General features: G+C 36.2%; 4 protein-coding genes across 4 annotated transcripts; 2 read left to right on the top strand and 2 right to left on the bottom strand.

Annotated features, from left to right (window-relative positions):
- Positions 1–298: 298 nt before the first annotated feature.
- Positions 299–2,243, bottom strand: LOC113773729 (pentatricopeptide repeat-containing protein At5g66520-like). The gene has a single exon (XM_027318351.1). The coding sequence runs from the start codon at positions 2,241–2,243 to the stop codon at positions 363–365; it is 1,881 nt and encodes a 626-aa protein (XP_027174152.1). The 3' UTR covers positions 299–362.
- Positions 2,244–3,657: 1,414 nt separating this feature from the next.
- Positions 3,658–6,170, top strand: LOC113774808 (protein GDAP2 homolog). The gene is made up of 3 exons (XM_027319433.1): positions 3,658–3,991; positions 4,676–4,940; positions 5,665–6,170. Exons 1-3 carry the CDS (start codon positions 3,739–3,741, stop codon positions 5,894–5,896), a joined length of 750 nt encoding a protein of 249 aa, XP_027175234.1. The 5' UTR covers positions 3,658–3,738; the 3' UTR covers positions 5,897–6,170.
- A 2,098-nt stretch (positions 6,171–8,268) lies between these two features.
- Positions 8,269–15,494, top strand: LOC113775455 (L-galactono-1,4-lactone dehydrogenase, mitochondrial). Its single transcript, XM_027320344.1, has 6 exons — positions 8,269–9,075; positions 9,989–10,239; positions 10,909–11,094; positions 11,437–11,857; positions 14,163–14,303; positions 15,077–15,494. The coding sequence occupies exons 1-6, from the start codon at positions 8,416–8,418 to the stop codon at positions 15,233–15,235; spliced, it is 1,818 nt and encodes a 605-aa protein (XP_027176145.1). The 5' UTR covers positions 8,269–8,415; the 3' UTR covers positions 15,236–15,494.
- Positions 15,495–15,726: 232 nt separating this feature from the next.
- Positions 15,727–16,637, bottom strand: LOC113774822 (cysteine-rich and transmembrane domain-containing protein WIH1). Its single transcript, XM_027319452.1, has 3 exons — positions 16,488–16,637; positions 16,185–16,281; positions 15,727–16,036 (listed from the first exon to the last, which is right to left on the bottom strand). Exons 1-3 carry the CDS (start codon positions 16,516–16,518, stop codon positions 15,991–15,993), a joined length of 174 nt encoding a protein of 57 aa, XP_027175253.1. The 5' UTR covers positions 16,519–16,637; the 3' UTR covers positions 15,727–15,990.
- Between the last annotated feature and the right edge of the window lie 7,642 nt (positions 16,638–24,279).

Here is a 24,279-nt window from a genome sequence, read left to right as displayed (position 1 = left end):
AGCAGGATTGCAGTCCCTTGTAGCCTTCCTAATTTCAGTTCTTCATGGGATGTATTCAGTTTTATCTTCCCTCATTTCTCTCTTCTTCCAGCATTTCAAACTTATAGAAGTGAATGTTCAGGCTACCTCTCCATTGAGTTCCCCTAAGAATCTTCTCAAAATGCTTATTGACCTTACCTTTACTCTGTCGTGGAGAGAGACCATAAGCTTTGCTTGATCAGCTCTCACTTAAGAGCAGAGGGACAGTGGATTTGGTAATTCAATTTTGTAACTGAGAAAAGCAGCGGGAGCTGCAGAATATGGAAAACTCAATGGTCGACGTGTATAAATGTGTTATTGGTGTTGCTCAATCTCCCAATCTGCTACCAGTAATCATTGCACGAACACTCTCCTCCTTTAAACTGATGGAAACGATTTCTATCCCTAACAACTATTTCTCGGTCATAAACTTTTGAGATTAACTTACTAACCTGGTGACAGTCTTTACAAACTCTTAGATTCTTTGTGATACGAAGAGTTTCCCCTGGTTTGGCCCTTAACAAACCAAAAGCAATAGCCAGTTTCTCGCTATGGTAGTACAGGGGATTCTCCCTTTCTTCCTCGCTGATGTCGTGCAATACTCCGTCAGTAACGGGCACATATCCTACAGATCTTAAGCGATCCAATATTTCATTAACCTTGGCATATATTTCTTTAGCTTCAGGATGAGTCCTTCCTCCTGCAATAAACTCGTTGACAGCGCCTTCCAATTCAATCGCAGAGCAGCCCGGAGCCTTTTTCACTCCCCTGTCGTTCATCAACTTTCTCACATAAGCAACATCTTCCCATCTGCCTGCATTGGCATATAGGTTAGCTAGCAGCACGTAGCGCCCGCTATTGCTAGGCTCTAGTTCTATTACTTGCTTCGCAATTTCCTCTCCTAGCTCAATGTTCCCATGGATTTTGCAAGCCCCCAGAAGAGCCCCTAGTACACCGACATCAGGTCTCATTGGCATCTCATCTATAACCTTTCTTGCTTCCTCCAGCAATCCCGCTCTTCCTAACAAATCAACCATGCATCCGTAATGTTCCATTCCCGGTTCAATGCCATAAACTTCTGTCATATATCTAAAGTAATACTTTCCTTCATCAACTAACCCTGAATGAGCACAAGCACTTAACAAGTTGACAAATGTGATATAATCAGGAGCTACATTCTTCTCCCTCTCCATCTCCTTCAAAAGCTCAATCGCTGCCACACCTTTACCATTTATTGCCAGTCCTCCAATCATACAATTCCATGAAGAAATCCCTTTACTTTCCAACCTTTTGAACACCTCAAAAGCCTCATCCAAGCATCCACATTTGCAATACATATCAATAACTGTCGTCTGCAATTTTGAGTCAACTTCAATCCCACTCTCTTTTATGTACCTATGTATCCATTTTCCTTGCTCTAAAGCGCCCAGTCCAATACAAGCTGACAACATACTTGCAGCGACAAACTTGTCCATCTTCACATTCTCTAGTCTCATCTTCTCAAACAATTCAAATGCCTCGTGAAATCTACTGCTCTGAACATAAGCTGCAATCATGGCATTCCAAGAAACTGCAGAATTTTTTCTTTTATCAACTGGCATGGACTCGAAAACTTTGTAAGCCTCATCAAGACAGCCCAGTTGAGCATATCCATCGATCAATGTAGTCCAAGAAACATCATCCTTATAGACCAATTTATCAAACACCCTTCTCGCATCCTCCAAGTTGTTGAAATTCACATACATATGAATCAAATTATTTTGCGCAAAACCATCTGATAAAAACCCATATTTAATGACATGGGAGTGAACTTGTTTGCCTTCTTGAATAGCATTATCTACGCAACAAGCTCTTATAAGAGGAGGGAAAGTGAAGTTGTTGGGAATAACTGAATCTTCCAACATTTTTGTATAAAAAGTAATGCAGTTTCTGGGCAAATTTGATTGCAAATAGCCTCTGATAATGGTGTTATATATGAAAGGATCTGGGCTAGGCAATGTATGGAAAACTTTGAGAGCATAGTTCAAGTCCTTGGTTTCAGAAATGGCACAAAATTTGATGACACGGCCTATGGTGTCGTTGTCTGAGGAGAGACCTAACTTGATGATTTGGGCATGGTGTTGCTTGATTTCGGCCATTGTTGAGCACAGGTCTAGACGGGAGGGGGAGTAGGTGGTCTTGGAGATGGGAGGTGGGGTGGAATGTAGGAGCTGTAACGAGGCCATGGACATAACGCTCGATTCATGGAATTATCCTCCTCTTTTATGTAAGAGAAGTGGTGGCCAAATAAGGGTAATTCGAATTTCCCCCGCAAAAAGTAAAGAGTATTTACACTTTATCCTCTCAATCATTCAATTGCATCAATCATTCCCCTTTAAAGTTTTTAGTTCTTCACATTTGCCCAGTTTGCCTACTATACGGTTAATTAGTATCTCAATGGGAGCAAAACTGCTAAATTTTTAATTTTTTTTGAAAAAAGGTTGTGTACCCTAATATGTGAGTGAAATATGAATATCAATCTTTTTCTATTTGTTGAAAGTGATTTAACATCCATTAAGTTTTTAAGAAATTTGTCATTTTATTTATTCATTAGATTGGTTGGCTTTTTTACCAGTGGTATGCTAGTTATATACGAATTCTAGGTGACTAAAAATTATCTAAACTTCTTGATGTCTGTCATGGTTAGTAAAACTTATGATTCTTAATTTGAGTGAAATCTCAAGATTACTATTTTATAACATTAATACTACTAACAACAAAGAAAACAGGAAAAAAAGAAGAAACTACTCACGTAGGGAAAAATATTAGATACACCATGTACATTACTTGACAACGTGCAAGTACCAATCAAGTCACTAAATATTATGATGAGTTATTCCTTATATGTATCTACAAAACAAGGAATGATACGCCATCATTAATCGATGATGGGTGATTAATACTAATACACTATGTAACATATTACGTAACATAATGTAATACACTCAATACTTTTCTCACTTATGTAGTTTACATACTCTATAGTAAGTATGTAGGATTTTTTCTACAAATGACATGATGGGTTTGGGTGTAAATGAATCTAATAAAGCTAAACATCCTGGTATTCAAGTTTGTTTGATTATTTAATGGAGACTAAAATTATGTTCAGACTTTGTTTGTTTATATATTGAACCGAAATCAAACGAATTCTTATCAAGCCGAACTCGAGTTGAGCTCGAGTAACTTGAGTGTTTTTTGCCTATAAATTTCAATTTTATGCAAATCAAATTAAGTTTGTGCTAAACCTGAAAATTTATCGAACGCAAAATACTGTTTAAGTTTGGTTTAATTGGTCGACAAACCAAATTCCAACAAATTCTTACCAAATCAAATTCAATTCGACTTGAGTAGTTTGACTCGTTTTCAATCCTAATGATGAATCAAATAGCCAAACAAAGTAACGTCCATTTATAAGCATTTCTAAAAGAAATGCACTTTTGTACTTGAGGGAAAAAAATGTACTAATTTGAGCAAATTAAAAAGTGAGAGAGGTTTACTGACGCAATCCAACAACTAGGGGATCCTTAAAAGTTATGATGAATTTTGAGGGGGGAATGGGAAAAAAATTTGAGAATCTATCCACAAAGGAAAAATATCCAAGTATCCAACCAATAGTGTTGACCTGAGAAAAATCGGATGGTGTAGCGGGCTCGACTGTGTTCGCGTGTCTTGCACGTGCTAATGGCGGGCAGTTCATCAGGCTCAGCTTCGGAAGATTTCTCGGTGCTAGTTTTAGCTTCCGATTTAGGTATAGATGGTCGGCCGTTTTTGTCCCAATCGGACCGAGAAAATCGAGAAGAACAGTGGCATGATTGCCAATCTTATGAACAAGAAGACTTCTCCGATCTCGAAGCCCTTCAATTCTTCCGCCTTGAATCTGGCTCCGACAAATCCGGGAATCGTATCTTTCGTATCATCGGAAAACACTTCCCTGGTACCTAAAATTAACCAACATAATTTTAGATACAATCGCCCATCAACCTTTATAGTTATTTGTATTAGTATTAATCGTTTAGGTTTGGCTAGTATACTAATTGGGTTTTTTTTTTTTGTTCAATTTGAAATTTAGAGTTTTATTTTCTTGATTATTTCTGAGCTGTGGCCAGTGAGTTGTGATTATAGGTCTATCAGTTTTAGCTTGTATTTTTAGGTTTGTATGCTGACTTTTAGTTGTTTTTCTGCTAAAAGTTTTCTTTTTCTTTTGCTTTTGCTTATTAATTTGAGAACTCTTACTTTCTTTTTGCTTTCTTTTTCTTTTCTTTTCTGTTTTCTGGCCTTATGTTTATCTATAGGGAAATCATCAATTTGCTCGAAATTTCACCCTTTTGGAGAACTATGAGCACATGGGTTTTTTCCCCCACTTTTCTTTTTCTTTTTCTTCTTTTTTGGAGTTCTGCTGGTGTGCTTTTAACTGCGGGCGTGCCATACTATAATGGGATGTCATTCTGTTATATTTGCTGTAAGTCTTCTTTGCAGTTCTTAGTTTTGTACTATCGAGGCAAAGCGTTGATTTCAATAATCATCTTTTTGCTTGAACGTTTTGTTGATTTTTAACCTTTTATTTAACATAGATTGTTTCGGAGTAAGTGAAATTAATTGGGTTCGATTTATTTTTCAGCTCCTGTGATTAGTGGAGAACGGCTGAAGAAGTATGTATTCCACAAGATAGCAACTGAGCTGCCAGAAGGGCCTTATTGCATCGTTTACATGCATACTACAGTGCAAAGTGATGACAATTCACCTGGCCTCACCATCTTGAGGTGGATTTATGAAGAGCTACCCTCAGATCACAAGGACAGGCTTCAGGTTGTATACTTCATTCATCCTGGTCTGTGGTCAAGGCTTGTCTTTGCCACGCTGGGAAGGTTCTTCTTAAGTGGAGGGTGAGTTCTTTCTTGAACTTTTCTAATCATTTTGTGTAAAAGATTTAGACTATGTTGCTACATGTGGTGCTATCAAAATCTCTGGAAGCTATATGGTCATTATCTGAGTGCCTATTCATTGTTTATTATGATAGCAGAAAGAAACATTATGCAGAGGCAATTAGTTCATGTCCAGTAATCTAGGTCATATACCTCCAGTAATTAGTCCCTTAACTTCTAATGTTCGATTGATGCTGCAGATCCTGAATTATCTCATATTGGAACAACCCACACTACTTAAAAGACCAAATTTTGAACATAATCCTGTTTAAAGCTGATTTGTCAATTAACATGCAAACAAATCAGAATGTAGATTATTGGGAGAAGAGAACTGCAAATTAAGTAGCATATGGGACTTGAAATTATTTCTGTGGTCAAGCAGCACGAATGCCTAATTTTACAAACTTGTTGCTGAATCTAATTACTTCTGAATGTTTCCAGATTTTGTTATTGCATGTGTGTTCATGATACCCATTGCCTTCAGCAAATACTGGTGCTGCGTGTAGATTCAACAATTTTGCTGCATTTACTGCCCTTTGGACAAATTATGATGGCTTACTTCTATGAACCTCTTCTGATTCAATTTGGACTAAGGGAGTCTTGTAACTGAAGTTATGACTCAGAAACATGAGTCTCGCTGTGTCATGCATGTTGCTCACTGGTCTTTTCTTTTGTTTGAGTGTAGATTGTATTGGAAAATCAAATATGTAAGCCGCTTGCAGTATCTCTGGGATGACATAAAGAAAGGAGAACTGGAGATCCCCGAATTCGTTCTGCAACACGACAATGTGCTAGAGACTAGGCCTTTAACTGACTATGGAATTGAACCTGATCCTTTTCATGTAACTGAGATTTCGACTATGCCCTACTCATTTGGAAGACATCGGGCAGACTTGCCTTCTAGAGAATACATGTAGTATTTCTGACTGGAAATTATGTGTACAATTTGCAGTCCAATATGCTGCAATATCTGTGTAGCATGTTTACAATATCTGTATGCCAAGTTAAGCTTGGTATGATGTTTGAACCCTGCAGATATAAGGGCATATCTTCGTAATTTCATGCTAGACGCCCTCTTGTCTTTTTCCCCTCTTTCAAAGTTATGGGGAAACATGTGAGCAGGAGATTTCTTGAATTGGTGATTAATAGTGGCTTTCTCTGTGCAGTTTAGATTCCTTAGTTTTTCGTTCACTTTGTATATGTTCAATCTTTTGGTGCCAAGAAAATTACTTAAAAACAGTCCGGATTCCCAGTGTGCATTAAGAAGATTACGAATATATGCATTCAAGATATAAGGGCATTTATTCGTAATTTCATGCTACATGCCCTCTGTCTTTTTCCCCTCTCGCAAAGTTGTGGGCAAATATAATTATGTGAGCAGGAGGTTTCTTGAATTGGTGCTTAATAGTTGCTTTCTCTGTGCAGTTTAGTTCCTTTAGTTTTTCATGCACTTCAATTTTGTCACCCTTTTGGTGCCAAGAAAAATACTGGAAAGCATTTCAAATTCTCCATGTGCATTTTAAAATTCCTTCAGGACGTTGAAATGCATGTTGGTGTTTGGCTGTTTGCAACATGGTTTTGTCTTGTGTGCTGGTTTTTCTGTTCTTTGGTGAGTTCAATAAATCTTTTGGCCTTTGTTGGTGAAAGAGTAAAAACTTCCATTTTCATTCCCTGAGGCACTATGCAGCCTAGATTAGCGAGTAAAAAGGGTCTGGCGAGGTTTTTTTCAGTGTAACAGGCTTACAGCATTTAGTTCTGGAGGAGAGCTATTTTCGGTGACTGGACAAGCACAATTTTGTTCAAGTTAGCTGTGGCAGGGTCTCTCTGAGTTTTTCTCGCCTGTTTGAATAAATCACTCTTTTTTTTTTTGGGGTTTAATTTGAACTTGATTTGTCAGAGAGCAAACGGGTGTTGTCCTTGATCTTACAAGGCTAAACCTGTGTGAATGACCTAATAAAAAAATTGAGAATTATTCTCAAGAACAAAAAGGATAATGGCAAATGAGTGTATGAATTCATTTTAGTTTGGCTGAAAATTTTCAAACATGATACCAGAAATTTATCATGATGTTCCCTTCTTTCGATTCACTCACAATCCTTAAAATGACCGGCAAAACTAAGAATTTCCGCCTAATTGAAAACCCTTTTCTTAAAGGAACATATTGCCTTGTACATCTGTAATTCGGTTCATAATTACATGATGCATTTTGGGCGTTGTGACCTTGCTCCAGCAGAACTGAATGCGTGCGATACGTCTTCCATTTGTCCAACCAAAACTCTGGCTCGGCAAGATGGTATAGGAATAAGTGCTCATTGGTCAAGTAAATGAAACATCATAAACTCAATTGCATCATTTCATCCTTTGGAAACTAATGCTGAATCTTCTCCCCTACTGTCAGATTTAGAATTTGAATCTTATGCTTTGCAGTTGAGAGTTAAAACCGCAATTGAGTTTAATATCTCTAATCATTTTGTCAATCATTAATAGCACTTCTTCTTGTTCTTCAACTTGACACATCTTAATTGACATGGCAATGACGTCTTATACACTTGTGGATCATAATATACGACGAAACGACAGTCATGGCCAAGATATGTTCACCTTTACATGACAAAATCTTGAACATTTTGGATTCATTTGTGCATACATTCATCTTACAAGAAGTTCGAATTTATTGGAGACTATGACTGCATGATGCAGTTTTGGGAAAATATTTACCATCCCTTTTGAGTACGGTATCTATAATTCTAATCCACTCATATCTTGTCACATTATTCAGTGATTTAAACTCTTGAAATAATTTAAAAATTGGTATCTCTTCTTCTATACATTTAATCTTATCGATACGATATCCAAAAGGGACAGTAGAACTCTCCACAGTTTTGACCCTCAATAATGTAAGAATAATTTAAATGAGTTTAATCATTTTCTGTTTACTACATTAAATTTCACAAGGTGTTCATACGTTAAATCTAAATAAACTCATAAACTCGTATCCATGGGATAATTGTATTTATACAAATTTGATTGCATACTATTGATAACATTTGTGCAAGGTTATAGAGTTTTACAAGATTTTTCTAACAAATTTCTCAGTCCACACTTATCAGTGGACCTAAATTTCATATAACTTATTATTTGAATGCACAAATTCACGTTTACTACCCTACATTTAAACACTTTTCCCGAATTAAAATCTCACTTTTGCAAAATCCAACTATAAAAGTCGAACTCTAGTCAAATTGCATTTCTTGGTCTGAGGTCCACAAAACCAAACATTTATCTGCTGTAGCCACTTGATCATTCTCTTTTGCCATTTCCATGTTCTCATCTTATGTCTTCTCATCAGCTCCAGCAAGTGTGTACTAAAACCACTCATAAACCCCACATCTTAACAATTGTTTAGGGGAAAAAAAAAATAGAAAAAAGAATCCAAATGCTTCGAACTCTTCATCTAAAACGCTCTCTCCAATCGCTCCTCCACCACCACCCGACCACCCTTAAATCCCCCAACACAGCCCTCCGCCGCCATTGCTCCACCGCTTCCACTCCTCCTCCTCCTCCACCTCCATCACCACCTCCGCCACTGCCTTCCTCAGCCACTGATGCTGAAATCCGGAAGTACCTCGGCTACACGCTCCTCGTCCTCGGCTGCGGTGCCGCCACCTACTACTCCTTCCCATTTCCCGAGGACGCGAAGCACAAAAAAGCCCAACTCTTCCGGTACGCTCCGTTACCGGAAGACCTCCACACGGTCTCCAATTGGAGCGGGACCCACGAGGTCCAAACCCGGACATTCCTCCAGCCCGAATCGTTGGAGCAGCTGGAGGAGATTGTGAAGAAAGCCCATGAGAAGAAGCAGAAGATTCGGCCTGTAGGCTCGGGATTGTCTCCGAATGGGATCGGGTTGACCCGCTCAGGAATGGTGAATCTGGCATTGATGGATAAGGTTTTGGAAGTGGATAAGGAGAAGAAAAGAGTTAGAGTCCAAGCTGGGATAAGGGTTCAGCAGCTTGTTGACGGGATTAAAGATTACGGGCTTACTTTGCAGAATTTTGCATCAATCAGGGAACAGCAAGTTGGTGGTATTGTTCAGGTGGCCTTCTGCATTTTTTCTAAGGCTATTTGCGCTCATATTTTGTTGGGTTTTGAGTAGATTTTTGTGGGTTTATGTTATGATTGAAGTAGATTATTGGTTTCGTTTAAAATTGCCTGCCCAAAGTCTAATTGCTCATTTTAGCTGAATTCCAGAATGTGTTAATTAAAAAAGAGTTCTTTTTTTGGGGGCCCATTTGATTTTGAAGTGTGTGTTCTAACTCACATAGTACTGTGTAATGAAATTAGACTATCAACGGTTAGAGTTGGACTGATCTATATCTCATCAAAAGTTCAAAATAATTTCTTTCTTTTTTTTGGGGGGGGGGGGGTGTGGGGTTGCTAAATTCAAGGACCAAGCTGTAAATTGATGAAGGGGCAATGCGGATTTACTGGGAAGTTTTACTTACATTTAGCTGAATTCTTTGATGTCATGCCAAGTTAATTTTTCATGGTGTCTTCCAAGTGGAATTTTTGGCTCGCTAGTCTGCCATTCAGTTTGACAAACTAGATAATATCATTAGTTCATTTTGTGTAAATTTTGAGAATTAAGGGTGCAAAGAATTGCAGACCTGGGAATGTGCTTCTTTATAGTTCACTTAATTGGATAGTTTATTTTGCTCTTTACAGTCAAGATAAGCTACCTGCTTAATAGCATTATGAGACTCTGGAAATTCTCTCTCTCTCTCTCTCTCTCTCCAAGTGCAATGTTTCTCCTGCCAAGCACTTTGATCAAATTAATTCTCAAGTTCAAGTGAAAACAAACAAGTGCTTTGGCCAGCTCATCATCTATTTTGCTTCTTTAATATACTGCTTTAGGCAACTGCAACATTAAAGTGAAAAACTTGCCTTCCACATTAAGGCCTTAGCGATACTTTCATTATCTGAAGTTTTTTGTCATTGCAAATTTTTAGGTTGGTGCACATGGTACTGGTGCAAGGTTGCCTCCCATCGATGAGCAGGTTATCAGCATGAAATTGGTTACTCCTGCAAAGGGAACCATTGAAATTTCAAAAGAAAACGATCCAGAGCTCTTTTATCTGGCACGTTGTGGACTTGGGGGCCTTGGAGTGGTTGCTGAAGTCACTCTTCAGTGTGTTGAGAGACAGGAGCTTGTAGAACACACATTTGTCTCTAATCTGAAAGATATCAAGAAAAATCACAAGTAAATATTTTCAATTATTTGATAATGAAATTTCAATCTCTGGAGTAAACTGTCATACTTAACATATTACTGATGATGACATATGGAATCTGCATGCATAATTAACTTCTCATATCATGAAATTAACTAGATAAAATAGAGGGCAATGGCAGCAGATTTATCAGCATGCTTCATTGAGTGGATGCTTGTATTGAATATTATACGTGTATTCAAATGAATGAAGTGCAGACCTACTTATGCTTTGCACCAAGGACAGCCTTTAAACTGGATTTGCCTTTTATCCGCTTGTGGTTTAGTCTAATCACTATATTCAGTTTTACTCGCGACAAGCCTCATTCTCATTCATCGTAGTCTTTTGAATGCCTATCTTGCTGAAACACTGACCTTTGTTCTCGTTGTGAATTCTGGATATTTAAGCCGCCAGAGCAGGCTGAAACCAATCTAATATTAATGGTGTTTACCTTCTGCAAATTTAGTGCAAATGCCTGCTGCTAGACCTGTGTTGAGTGAAACTGAAAAACATGACATTTTGACTGGGAAATGGGAGCACCTTATGCCACTCTCTTTATTTGCTCTTGCTAATTGTTCCAATAGCTTTCGCAGATTTCACTATAAGTTATATATATATTTTTTATTTTTCTGACCGCTCATCGTAATTTTCTTTTGCAGGAAATTTTTATCAGAGAACAAGCATGTGAAGTACTTGCATATACCATACACGGACACGGTTGTAGTTGTGACTTGTAATCCTGTTTCTAAATGGAAAGGTCCACCGAAGTTCAAGCCTCAGTTTAGCCAGGAAGAAGCTATACAACCTTTTCGAGATCTCTACAGAGAGTCTCTAAGGGAGTACAGGTAAAAAATGCATTGTTGACTCTTTTAAATCAGAAATTGCCCACGTCATTATTCCCACTGAATTGTGGTTTGGGCAGATCATTCTCATTTGCATGGTTATGTCATCTGCTGCTATTTCTTTCCTATTTGGTGCTCTTTGTTTAGTCTTCAATAGGATATGCTTGACTGGTAAACAATTGGTGCCATTACTTGAAATTTCCTCAAAGAATGAAGTATTTGCACAAGAAAGAAATGAGAAAGACTCGTACAATCATTTCCTCAAAAAGTTGAACTACTGATTTTATCCTTGTCAATTTGATCTTTGTGTCTAGTTTAGCCAATGAGTTTCTATCTTTTTCGCAGAGTTGGAGTAAATGCCACTGCAACTTCAAGTGAAAATGAACCAGACATAGATGAGCTCTCCTTTACAGAACTTAGAGATAAATTACTGGCTTTAGATCCCCTCAACAAAAACCATGTCATAAAAATCAACCAAGCTGAGGCCGAGTTCTGGAGGAAGTCAGAGGGATACCGAATAGGCTGGAGTGACGAAATTTTGGGCTTTGATTGTGGTGGGCAGCAGTGGGTCTCAGAAATCTGTTTTCCCACAGGAACACTATCCAAACCTAGCATGAGTGACTTGGGATACATAGAAGAATTAACTCAACTCATAGAGAGGGAAAATGTACCTGCTCCTGCACCCATAGAGCAGCGATGGACAGCTTGCAGCAAAAGCTTCATGAGTCCTGCTCATAGTCCAGTGGAGGATGATATTTTCTCATGGGTAATGTCACTATCCTCTCTCGCTGTCTTTTTGACCTGCCATTGGGACCTAGTATTCCTTGTATTTGCTAATTTGCATGAGTAATATGCTACTGTAAGTTTTTAAGAAATCCCTTTCAACCATAGATGCCAATATCAAATCATTTTCTTCTTAAGCTGGGGACTTTTCCTGCTTGTCTTCAGTTATTCCTGGTCTATTTGGATTAGGATTCAATCTGATGTGCTGTTTAGTTTTAGTAAAGATTGATGATTGGCGGCAAAAGGAGTATTACAGGAAGAAACATGGTCCAACAAAAGAGATACTGACAGAGTTAGTATCAAGTAATGGTGATGGTTGAACAAAGATGGAGAGGAGAATGATTGAGTTGGGTAGTAGTATCTTGCATTTTCTTTCTTCATTTCCTGTTTCCTATTCAGTTTTATTTTATTTGCTGCACATAGTTGATATAAATCTTTGCCTTAACTAGAATAAGTAGAAGCAACTATCCATGTTGCTGAATCACATATAGTGTCATGTGCTATTCATCAATTGGTTGGACCTGAGGGGCTGTATCTGACTCCATATTCTGAAAATATGGAGTAAACTTTTTTTAGCCTCCATTTATAGTTGTTAAATAGTTTAAGTATGCTAAGGCCTTGTTTGATAACGTAATTCAGCACTTAAACTTAATGTATTTAGATCTTAATATATTCAGACCCGTTTGATAATTAAAATTTGAACATCTGAATTAATTAAGTGCCACTGAATTTCTTAGGCAAAACTTGCTCTAAAAAATAAGTGATAAACTATTCACTTATCATTGAACATGACATACACTCAAATGTATTTGATTTAATACTTAACAATTCAATAACTTAATGGATTCAGACTTCAGATTTCAGTTTTCAGACTTCAGTTTTATCAAACACACCCTAAGTTGACTTAGCTGATCTGTATCTATTCAGTTGTATCTTTAGAGACTAGATTTTTCAACTATATCATATTCTATAAAAGGCGGCTCAAAATGGATGAGAAATCGGAAATGCCTGGGATGTTTGGTACACAGCTTATGTTAATTGTTTTAAAAATTTAGGGGAGAATGACATGAGTGTATCGTGGAAGCAGCAGAGCCAACTGCATGGAAAGTTTAATGGAGCCCACTAATCTACCTTAATACTAAAAGTTTCTTATCCTCTCATATGTTCATTTCTTCACCATTTCATGTTTTATTTTTATGTGCATTCGCATTCTAAGTTCTTATGCATAACTTGTAGTGGAGGTGTAGACACTAACCCTGAAAAGGCACGATTTACTCTCTGTGTCCCTATGTCATGCAAAATAGCCTCTTTGGATGCTAGGCTGAATGTATTTGCCATTCACAGATCTAACAGTTTTAGGAGTCTTGCCCATCCTGCATAACCTTTGTTATCCATACATTTTCCTTATTACTCCTTTATGGATGACTGATGGAATATTTAGTTTATAATTATATTAGACATGATTGTTACTTATTTTAATGTATTTGTGTAGACTTTTAATTCATGTTACATGCCTAAAACATAAGCCCACAGGTATATGTTTGCTGTACACAAGTCTCAGTCTCCATATTGCTTCTTCAATATACATTTCACTGGATAACTGTTTAACCCATCTGGTCACAAGTTGAAGCAGTAAAGTTTGTTGTTTACATGAGCTGCAGGTCTCACCAAGATCCCCTAATGATATAGCCTCAGCTTAGTAATTTTCTGGATTGGATACCTTAAGGAAGTTGCTTCAGTAACCTTCCTTTTTGTTTTCTCTGTCTTCTCATATTATTAATAACTTATCGCGCTCACTAGAAAAACCAAACTGAAGGAGACCACCAGGAGTGGGAGACTGGAAGGATAAAAAAAATCTTGAATTCTCTTTTTAAAACTGACATTGGCAGAATAATTAGATTTGCTCACTTTTCTTGAATATTGTTATCAATAGAAGTGCTTTCAATCTGTTTGATTATCGCCGGTCATAGATATTGAAGTGCAATTTCAGCTCTCTCTATTTGCAAGGAAAATAAAAATTCTCCTCTGTATTTTCCAGAAATGCCTTTTCTACTACTCCCTCCGTCTCATTGAAAGTGTCATAATTGGAAAGAAAAGCACAAATATCACAATCACAACTACTCTTGTTAAAAAGTTGGATTCCCCAAACATGACTAAATAATTGGGACGGAGGGAGTATTATTTGTTGCATTAGTTATAGTGGGACTGGTGAATAAGCATTAGCATGCATCACTATAGTGGTATTTTTTTTTTAAATCTTCTCATCCAGTTCATTTTTCTATTACCAGGTTGGAATAATTATGTATCTTCCTACCACTGATGCTCGACAGAGAAAACAAATAACAGAAGAATTCTTCCACTACAGGCATCTTACATACAAACAATTATGGGATCGTTATTCTGCTTATGAACATTGGGCCAAGATTGAGGTATGAATTGAAGGCTAGAAAGTTCTTTTTAATTTCGTGTTTGGATAGAGGTTGTATAAAATTGAGGACTTGAACATGGAGGTATATATATGTAATTGCAGATTTCCCACTTTTGCTTGGTTACATATTTATTCTAATTTTGATCCTACTTTATGGCTTGTAAGTACATGCTTATTCCAGTCTGCAACTTTCCAGTAATGTTACTCTTAAAAATGGGAACAGAGCTAAGAATAGATGGGTTTTGGGTAGGAAAAGGGAAGAATTTGGGAGGAGCTTGGCAACAGAGGTGTATGCATATTTTTAGCCTTCAGCAGATGTGAGGAATTTGTTATGACAAACTCAACGTCCCTATTTGATATTTCAAAAGTAAAATCTTTGAGGTCCTGTTATGACAGATAGAGAAGACTATTCATCTTATTGTTAGCGATTATATATGTGGGAAAGTGCTACCTGTTATACAACCATAGAGACTTCTCTGCTGCATAAGAGGCTAAATTTGAGACTTGAGGACAAAATGTACTATATAACTTTGTAAGAACAGAGCAGCATATGTACAATTCAGCCACAACGATAGCTGTTGACCTTTAAATGAGTCCATAAACTCCATTGGTCATATATTTTACGTGTATTCTTTTACTAGTAAAAGCTAGTAATCCAAGTGGATGGTGATATTCCATTTTATGCTTCTTGTTATCTATCTAAGGGTCCCATTCTTGACAATTGGGTGTTTGTTTGGAGTTCATTGTGATTGTTGACATTTTTGGTGCGTGCAGGTGCCGAAGGACAAGGAAGAACTTGCAGCTTTGCAAGCAAGGCTAAGAAAGCGGTTTCCAGTGGATGAATACAATAAAGCACGAAAAGAGCTGGATCCTAACAGAATTCTTTCTAATAACATGCTGGAGAAGTTGTTTCCTTCATCGGACACGGTTTGATGATTGTTGAAAGCTTCCTGGTTACTTAGAACTTGTGTACTTCTGCAGATATCTGATATAAGAAAATCATCATATTGACCCCCTCTCTCTGTTTTTGCTTTGAGCTGCACATGTTTAGCCGTTGCATGTGGTTTGTACATGATATGGTAAGACACTCGATCAAAAAGTATATTTTGCCTTGGCCTCTCAATGCTGGTGCTCACTCAGTTTTCAAACGCTTAAACTTGCGCTTTTAAGTTCAAAGAATTGAGGCTTGTAACTTCGTTTTGCTGCTGTTATATGGTTCAAAGACTATTTGATTTACCAAATGAAGGGAACTTTTAGAACAACAGATTCAACACATCAGGTAAAGAGTAAACAGTAAGGTATATGGGGAGAAATGGCTGAAACCGGTTTTGGGTCATCAGTTAAAACTAGGTTAATTTGGCCACTTTTAGATGGATACATGCCTGGATCACTAGTTGTGAAACTGGAAAAGTGGGGCAATCAACTTTTGAGGAAGAGAAACACAATATTTATTGATCGTATGATAAATCACACACACAAAATTTTACAGTAATAAATCGTCAGAATACATGATTACATAACTCAGCAAATACACTAAAGCACGAAGAAAAAGTAACGCAGATGTAGCGCCAATCCCATCATAACATTTTAGTCACAACACATTTCACAGATCCAGCAGCAACACAGCGTAAAAAGACTGCACCCATAAACAACGAAACACTGATCAGACTTCCAAGGTGAATATGCAATTAAAAGCACATTTCACAAATCCAGCAGCAACAGAGGGCAAACAGGCTGCAAAAATGGTGAACAAACACTCGTGAAAGTTAGCAATAATAACAGGCCAAATCTTAATCCGTATCTCTTGTTTTTTTTCTTGTGGTTCTGTTACTAATCTTTATTGTTCTTGGATATGAAGATAAAAAGGTGTGTGTAGACTTACCATCCTTCAATAAATCCCCTTTCTCCTTTTGGTTTGGATTGTGGCCAACAGCTCTTCTTCTTCTTCTTCCCCATCGTAGGATTCTCAGTTGGATAACCTTCAAGCAGAAAGTAAAAGACAAAATCAAGAAAGCTTCTTGAACCCAAACAAAGCTAAGAAAAGAACAAAAAGAAGCCCATAAAAAGATCTTTCCAGTTCCATCCCCTCCCCTCTTACTGGAGAGTAGTGGGGAACAGGGGAGGAATCGCCCTGTCGAAGGGGACGTGGGGGGAGAGTATCAGTAGGAGGGGCAGAGGAACTAACCCGGAGGAACCTGGTTTTCTGTCCTGTCCATTTTGGAAGAAGAAACAGTACAAGCAAAGAAGAATCAAAGGGTGTATGTATATATATATATGTCAAATGCGCAACGATGTAGTATTGAGTGTCTCTGTGGTTGTCATTTGGCCTCTAAACCAGGCTGAAGCATATATATATACCATTTCACTCTCCATGGATAAGGGTACAATTAAACCGAACCCGTGTTTACTCAGCTGATTTGTTGTATTCTATTAAAATGATGCACCGTCCAGACTTTTCTAGGATAAAAGAATAATACAGGTATGAGAGATAAAGAAACACGTAATTATTCACCGTTGAAAAGGAGAAAGGAAAACAGAAGGGACGTAATCTGAGCACTACTCTCGGTTTCCTGCTTTATAAAGTCTATGAATGAATGAAAGAGTTGTCAAAAGCCACTAGTTTTAAGCAACCAGGGTGTAATATTCCAATCATCTGCCTTTGCATATTTTGCTTTTTTCACCCCTCAATAGATTCTTTGCTTCATGCAGGCACAATCAAAAAAGCAGAGAGTATCCCAAAATGAAACCAAAAGCTGTGAGAATACTTGGAAGTTTTTCACACTGGTTTGGATACTTTTATTCACCAAAAAAAAATCCCTAAAAGGAAAAATATTAAACTCTTGGGGATATATTCCCTGGAAGTGTGAAAAGAAAAGTAAAAGGCAAAGATAAACACGGTTTGCCCACGGGATTATGTCAGGGGGCAAGAAAATAGAAGGCAAGAAAAGGAGGGAATGATCAGGGTTGTGACAAATGGTTCTCATTTGGGTTCTTTAATTAATTGAATTTGGTATAAGATTTGGATTGTGATTACTTAAGAAAGAATTAAATTGCTGAATGAGTTTGACATAATTGTGGTGAAAACTGCTGGTCCTTTCTCAAAGTCACGAGGATTTCTAGTTGTTGGATAAATATTGGGTAGGAGTCATTTTCATGAGCTCTTTGTTTGCCTTGTGGCGATTTGAGGTGTCACCACCCATTTTTCGATAAGATTAGTGGCCCAAAGAAGAAATTTGGTCAAGGATGGTGATAATTCAGTTCAACATTTAAATTTAATGGATTCAGATATTAATATATTCAGATCGTTTGATAACTAAAAATTGAACATCTGAATTAATTAAGTGGTACTAAATTTTTTAGGCAAAACTTGCTCATAAAATTAAGTGATGAAGTATTCACTTGTGACGGAACGTGATATGCACTCAAATGTATTAGATTTAATACATAATAATTTAATAATTTAATGAATTTAGATTTCAAACTTCAGTTTTCATAATTCAGTTTTATCAAACGCACCCTTAGCGTTCATGAAAATAAACTGTTCCTTGATTAATTAATTAATCATGGGAGTTGTAATATTAACTTCTATTGATGGAAGTCATTGTATATAGACATACTTTCCAGTTTTCAATTGCATTGACTTCTTGATATTCCTTTCACACGATATACATCTTCTTTAAGAAAGTATTATTGCTTCTTAGGCCTTTGTATGGAGTAATAGTGAAAAAGAAAAAAAGAGATGGTAACTTTATAAAGCTAAACATTTCCTGATTGAGAAGATCAAATAAATAAATAAATAAAAACACAATTAAGGATTATCCCCAAAAAGGGAAAGTCCTATCAAGACTTCCTTCCTCCTCTATTTCCGTTTTAATTGTTTAGAGTCTCCTTTTGAATCAAAATGAAAAACAAAAATGGAAATGCAGTTAGTGAAAAATGATATGATTCTTGCTGGAAATTTTCATCAGCAAATGTTTTATTATAAATGACACATAGGGTAAATTGCCAAAAGTCCCTCTTATATTTGGATGATCTCATTTTAGTCCCTCAGATCAGATGTGAAATCTTAAGAAATTGTTGAAAAGCAGTCCACGATCGTCTTTGTCATCTTTCCTCGTGATGAAGTAATACAAACGTTCTTTTTTCTATTAATAGGTAGGAAATAAGTATGTGAATTCTAATTTGCTTCCTTTATTTTATGCCTTTCAATTATTAGCAAGTACGTCCTCGACATGTTTCATGATATTTCGAAGGAAAAGCCAAAAACCCTAAATTTTTCCAAACCTATTTTTTTATATTTGCTTACTGTACATGCTTGTTGTTAATCAAGACTATAGACCCCCATAAAAAAATTTTTTTAAAAAAAACTAGACTATAGAAGGTCAAAGGTGTACAAGAAACTTTCTTTTTTATATATATATAAAACAGGAACCAATATTATTGCTAAATTAGTTGAAAACCGTCTAGCACGAGTTGTTTGATAAAGAAAATCATATTAATGATAAAAAATACATACACAGATATATTTGATCTGAAAAATCATCAGATCATCGCGTGAAAAACAATCAAATATCAGTTCAAAGATAAATGAGGTAAGACATTTTAAACAGCAAGAATCTAATAATTACTTCACTATTATTATTATTACATAAAAAGATAAAACTGTACGATTATGCTAGGAATAATATCAGACGTTTGCCTGTACACTAACAAATTAAACAAGTACTAATCCGAGTGTGTTTGGATTGTAAATTATTTGAGATATTTTTACTGTAACACTTTTGTGATGTGATGTGATGTATGTGAGATAAAAAATTAATTAAAAAAATAAAAAGATGTATTGAAAATTATAATGATGATGTAAGTAAATATATTTGGACAAATAATCTCCGGTCCAAACAAACTAAAGAGTCAAGGGAACGAGGACTCCCACAGGGTCTGAAATGGCAAAGTTTTGCTGGCTAATGCAAATTATTCAATGGGCTGCCCGCAGGTGTTGTTAATCGACAAAGCTACGTGTATAGTCTCTTTCTTTATGATCGCTACGTGTACAGTCTCAAATTTTCCGCAATCCAATGCCTGAGTGAGCCGTAGAAAACCAAGACACAAGTCAAAACCGCGTAACTTCGTGCAGACAACACAGCCTGAAATGAGCAAAGAGGAATATAGGCTAGGATAACGGAGATTGAAATAAGCTATAAATTAAGAGAATAATTTATTTTTAAGAATTTTTATAAAAAAATATATTATAACGATTTGATGCACGTGAAATCATTCATAAATATGTTTACCAAAAATGTAAAATTTTCCTGCAAAAAATCACAATCCAAACAAAACTTGATTGAATTTCGAAAACACTCTTCACCCGTGTGTGTGTGTGTGTTTTTATGTGTGTTTTTTTCCGGTTTAGTAAGACTCATTTCTCAATACACTAACTTGATAAATGGGATTATAAATTGTGGAATTCTTGATTACGAAGAAATAGCAGTAGTACGTGGCTTAAATATTGAGGTGGGTGCAAAATCTTGAGCGCCTCCTGCTTTTCATTTTTGTCTGTTTGGTGGGGTTAAGCCTTGAATTTGAATTGAAATGACCCATTTGAAGTTGAGTGCCTTGAAAGGGATTACAAAGAACCCAATAATTTAAGCAGTGGTTCAATATAGTAAATTGAGGATTTAAGCATCAATGCTGATTTTTCAGGCCTCTATACAGTGCAGGATAAGTGTGAGTATAATTCACTATCATCTTCCACTAGATATTTATTCAAGATAGTCTTCTAAATTTGGAAGATTCAACCATTTGAGCAAATATTGACTTGGGAAACATGGTGAATGCAATAGTTTTAAAAATTAAGGGCTTTGTTAATGGGTATCCATTGGGCACTAGTTAACGCATCTAAATACCACGTAAACTTCATATATATGGACATACTAATAACTAATACTCTCTCTTATATTTACATATTTTTCCTAATTAATTTTATCTTTCTACAAATCTCATACCTAAAGTGCAGTTTAATAAGCATCCATTGGACACCTATTAGACGAATTCTTCTATTAATTAAATTGACAAAAAAAAAAAATCAAGGGATCGATTCCTCTAACCAAGCAATGAGGAAGGGCTTTAATTCCCTTCCCGTGGCTACAAACCCAAGAGCTGGTGTATGTCTCGATTTAATTCTCACTAAAATGGGAATCATAATATTACCTTATGTGTTAGTTTTCATTCCCACCAATTATGGGTTAGATTATGATATTGCTGAATTGTTGATTTGTAATCCTCTAGAATTAATCCCACCGTGAGGGTTGATTATACTCTTAACAAAAAACTGCAAATGGTATGTAGATCCCTGGCAACCAACTACTCCTAGAGTAGTTGATCACCAAGAGAGATTTAAAGTTCTACTTGGGTGTAGATCATTTGATCAAATTCCTTGGTCTGCATTCTAATATTCAGGCGTTCCTGAAAATATTTTGCCAACGAGTGCATAGATATCCGTTTAGACCGGTGGTGATTCACCGGATTCTCCTTAATCTCTTTAGGTCCCCCTCCTTCCCCTCTAATGTAGAATAAGAGTATGAGTAATTGTAGCATAAAAAAAAAAAAAAAAAGATACGATCCCTGGCCCAGTTTCTTTTAGGTCAGGTTTGGGCCTGCTTGGAGTCATTTAAATCCCAGTCCAAGAGATCGCTACCTGGATTTCATCATTGTAGTTGCATGCGTCATTTGTTTACAAATTAGAGGCCACACTTTTTGGGCCCAATCCTTCCCGACAAGCATAATTGGTTGAGCGGCAAACATTGGGCTCATTGAATCCTAAACCAAATTTTTTCATGGGTCTGGGTCGAGGACCCATTAACAAGTCCATGTTATCGAATCCTCAGTTATAATGTGTTTGTGATGATTAAATTCAAGGTTAAAAACCCCTTCAGAGAGCTGGGGGAAAAAAAGTGAGGAGTAAAATGTAAAATTATTGTTTATATTAGTTTTTTTAATTTTTTTAATAGTTCAGGCGTGGAAATTAGAAGTCTTGATCTCAAGTCTCAAAATTATGAGTTAAGCTGTAATTGATAAGAGTTAGCCACTAAGGTTGGTCCAGTGGCTAAGAAAACACTCTTAAAGCTCCCTTTACTTATCAGATTTAGGATTCGATTCATGAATCTGGCAGTTGGAGATAGGAAGGGTGTGAGGAGAGGGTGAAAAGGTAAAAGGAAAAAAAAAGATTTAGTTATAAATTATAATCGATTATGGATTAGTTGTAAGTAGTTGTAGTATTCCACAAGCGTGGTTTCGTGTAATGTATTGGAAGAAAAAAAAAAAAAAACTCAGAATCCTCCAACTTTGCTTTGCTGGGCATATTTCTTCCGGGCCCTGAATTGAATCAACATGCTCTTTAATAATTTATTTTCCAAATCTTTACAGACAAATGGGAATGTTACAGGCCCTTCACAAGAATTTTCAAGTTTTATATATGTTTGTGATGCTATTAGAATCCATCTTTTTTAACTTCACAAGAATCACAAAAATGTAAGTATACCATGCCATTTTAAAAACAAAATGAATCAATTTAACCCTTTGTCAAGCTTCCTTTTTTTACTAATTTTCCCTCTTGTAGTTATTGTTTCCATAAAGTAATGAACAGATTGTTGAATTTCCCATGCATGCTGATACAATGGCTGCAGACGGTTTTTGTGTAAACGGTTTTCCATTTTTTTTTTTGGGTCAATTGGATATCTTTTGGTGTCTACATCTTCTTTTAATTGATGAAGAGAAAAAGCAACATATCTTATCATCTTTTGGCTCGATGAGGTGCCGAAAAAAGACCGTTTCAAATCATTTGTCCGGATTTTGTCTCTGTCCCGTCTATTACGTTTTTGTTTAACTACCACGTGATTGCATGACTTATCTGAAACAGATGGGACAGACGATTGCAAGCGAAAAAAGACACCAAAAGAGTAAAACAAAAACAAAAGGGAAAAACATTCTCATTTCTTTACTTCTTTTGCATTTATGGCCTTCGAGTAAAATCGGTCCAATTTTGCTACCTCTCATGTAAGTTCCTATGCTGAGAAACCTTTTATACACGACTGAAAGTATGGGTAAATGAAGTCTCAAATACACTAATCTTAGAAGCTTCCACGTTATTAGTTCAAATAAGTGATCTACATTTGTTTTCAGTTTCCTTGCCATCACTGGTATATACTGAATGCTACATGGGAACCTTAATGAGTGACTAAATTCCCACTTAAATCACTCATTTGTTTTTGTCATTAAATTTACCCCAGAACATACATTACGTGATAACTTCACAAATTATGATGATTGTTCGCTTTGTAAGACGTTTTACTATTCCTCCTCCTCCTTCTTCTTCTTTTTTTCTTTATTCAATAAGAGAAGATTTCAAACATTACAAAGGAAAAGACTTGAGAATCGAATCAAAGACATTATAATCATCAGACTAACATTTCTACCAGTTAAACTGAATATTGCGAGCTACTACTTGTTGGTCAAGTAGATGAGGAAGCCAAACTCACCAAGTCTCTTTATCTATATAATTCTGTTAATAACTTCTCTCAACATTACAAGAATAAATATTTTATTAACCATTTGTGCTATTCGCTCTAAGCACAAAGGTAACTAAAAGTTTACCTTGTGTGTGCGGTTGTTTTTTTTTGGTTTGCCGCTGCCTTTGCCTTATAACCTTTTATCTATGCATTATGTAAATCACTATGGTGATTCAAGTTCGCTATGCCTACTTAGCACGGTTACACCAATTCAGAGCATTCCCATTAATAAGTTCACCAATTGGGTAGTATTACACTGCACTCTTGTAGAGTTTACTGTGTTTTTACACTTATTTTCATTATTTTTTTTAAGTGAAAAGTCAGGATCCCCTACTTACAATGTTTAGAAACTCTTTATTATAATTTTTTTCCACTTTATCACCTAACTCAACCATAAAAGCACAGTTCACTTAAATCTTCTTCTGAATACTCCCAAAATTAACTTATGGGCTAAAATAAAAAAATCCCCCTGGTGGTATATCTAATATACAGAAAAGTCTCCCGTAGTTTCAAAACGTATAAAACGACACCTTATGTTTTGAACTAAATTGTAAACTAACAGAATTCGTTAAATTTAAAGAAAACGACGGTTTCAACTGTTAAATTTATCGGATTCCGTTAAATTTACCGTTAAGTTTACCAAATTCCGTTAAATTTTTCATTAAATTTATTAGATTCCATTAAGTTTAACAAATTCTGTTAGTTTACAATTTAATTCAAAACGTGAGGTGTCGTTTTGTATATTTTAAAATCACGGAGAATTTTTCTGTATATTAAATAGATCACACGGGGCTTTTTTATTTTTAACCCTTAGCTTATACAAGGAGTTTGGCATCAGTATGATCTTGCAAATCAAAGGAAAAGTAATAGAATCATACTAAATCTCAATAGAGATCGTCCTAATTCACCATATTCTATCTGTCTCTATCTTCACATAACTCGAGATCTTATTAAAAAAAAAATTATAAAGGTCTTTTTTCATTTTTCACTTTTTCTGAGTTGATTTTGCAAATCTGACTGTCAAAAATTACTGAACCAACCAACCAGCAGGAGATTAAGAATTTGTCATTGCCCCGTCACTTCAGAATATGTTGGCCACTTATTTCTTTGTGATCCAAAACATACGTCAAGAGAAAATTTTAATAGAAATGACTTGGAAATCAAGCCTACTCTAGATTCCATTTCTCTAGTTGCAACAACGTCAACCAACTTTCCCATGAAAATTTCTGCCAGGATCACATAGCCCTTTCTTACTCTCTCTCTCTCTCTGTTTTTTTTTTTTTTGGGTATATCATATCCTACTGTTTTTCACCTTTTGCCCAAAAGCGTACGGACGATGGCTGCAGTAAAGAGCACAACAAGAACAGAAGTGACTTCACCTTTTAAGTTTCGTTTAAAATAAGACTAATGACA

This window comes from Coffea eugenioides, chromosome 6, assembly GCF_003713205.1.
Source record: "Coffea eugenioides isolate CCC68of chromosome 6, Ceug_1.0, whole genome shotgun sequence".
NCBI lineage: Eukaryota > Viridiplantae > Streptophyta > Magnoliopsida > Gentianales > Rubiaceae > Coffea > Coffea eugenioides.
This window is presented reverse-complemented; position numbering and strand designations above follow the sequence as displayed.

What these genes read in the sequence shown, in the direction of transcription:
- LOC113775455 (XM_027320344.1), top strand. Translation starts at nt 8,416, where the DNA reads ATGCTTCGAACTCTTCATCTAAAACGCTCTCTCCAATCGCTCCTCCAC. An exon ending in AAGTTGGTGGTATTGTTCAG is followed by an intron (nt 9,076 to 9,988) that starts GTGGCCTTCTGC and finishes GCAAATTTTTAG; the next exon opens with GTTGGTGCACATGGTACTGG. An exon ending in AACATTGGGCCAAGATTGAG is followed by an intron (nt 14,304 to 15,076) that starts GTATGAATTGAA and finishes TGGTGCGTGCAG; the next exon opens with GTGCCGAAGGACAAGGAAGA.
- LOC113774822 (XM_027319452.1), bottom strand. Translation starts at nt 16,518, where the DNA reads ATGGACAGGACAGAAAACCAGGTTCCTCCGG. An exon ending in AGAAAACCAGGTTCCTCCGG is followed by an intron (nt 16,282 to 16,487) that starts GTTAGTTCCTCT and finishes TTCTGCTTGAAG; the next exon opens with GTTATCCAACTGAGAATCCT. An exon ending in AGGGGATTTATTGAAGGATG is followed by an intron (nt 16,037 to 16,184) that starts GTAAGTCTACAC and finishes CCATTTTTGCAG; the next exon opens with CCTGTTTGCCCTCTGTTGCT.
- LOC113773729 (XM_027318351.1), bottom strand. Translation starts at nt 2,243, where the DNA reads ATGGCCTCGTTACAGCTCCTACATTCCACCCCACCTCCCATCTCCAAG.
- LOC113774808 (XM_027319433.1), top strand. Translation starts at nt 3,739, where the DNA reads ATGGCGGGCAGTTCATCAGGCTCAGCTTCGGAAGATTTCTCGGTGCTA. An exon ending in CATCGGAAAACACTTCCCTG is followed by an intron (nt 3,992 to 4,675) that starts GTACCTAAAATT and finishes TTTATTTTTCAG; the next exon opens with CTCCTGTGATTAGTGGAGAA. An exon ending in AGGTTCTTCTTAAGTGGAGG is followed by an intron (nt 4,941 to 5,664) that starts GTGAGTTCTTTC and finishes GTTTGAGTGTAG; the next exon opens with ATTGTATTGGAAAATCAAAT.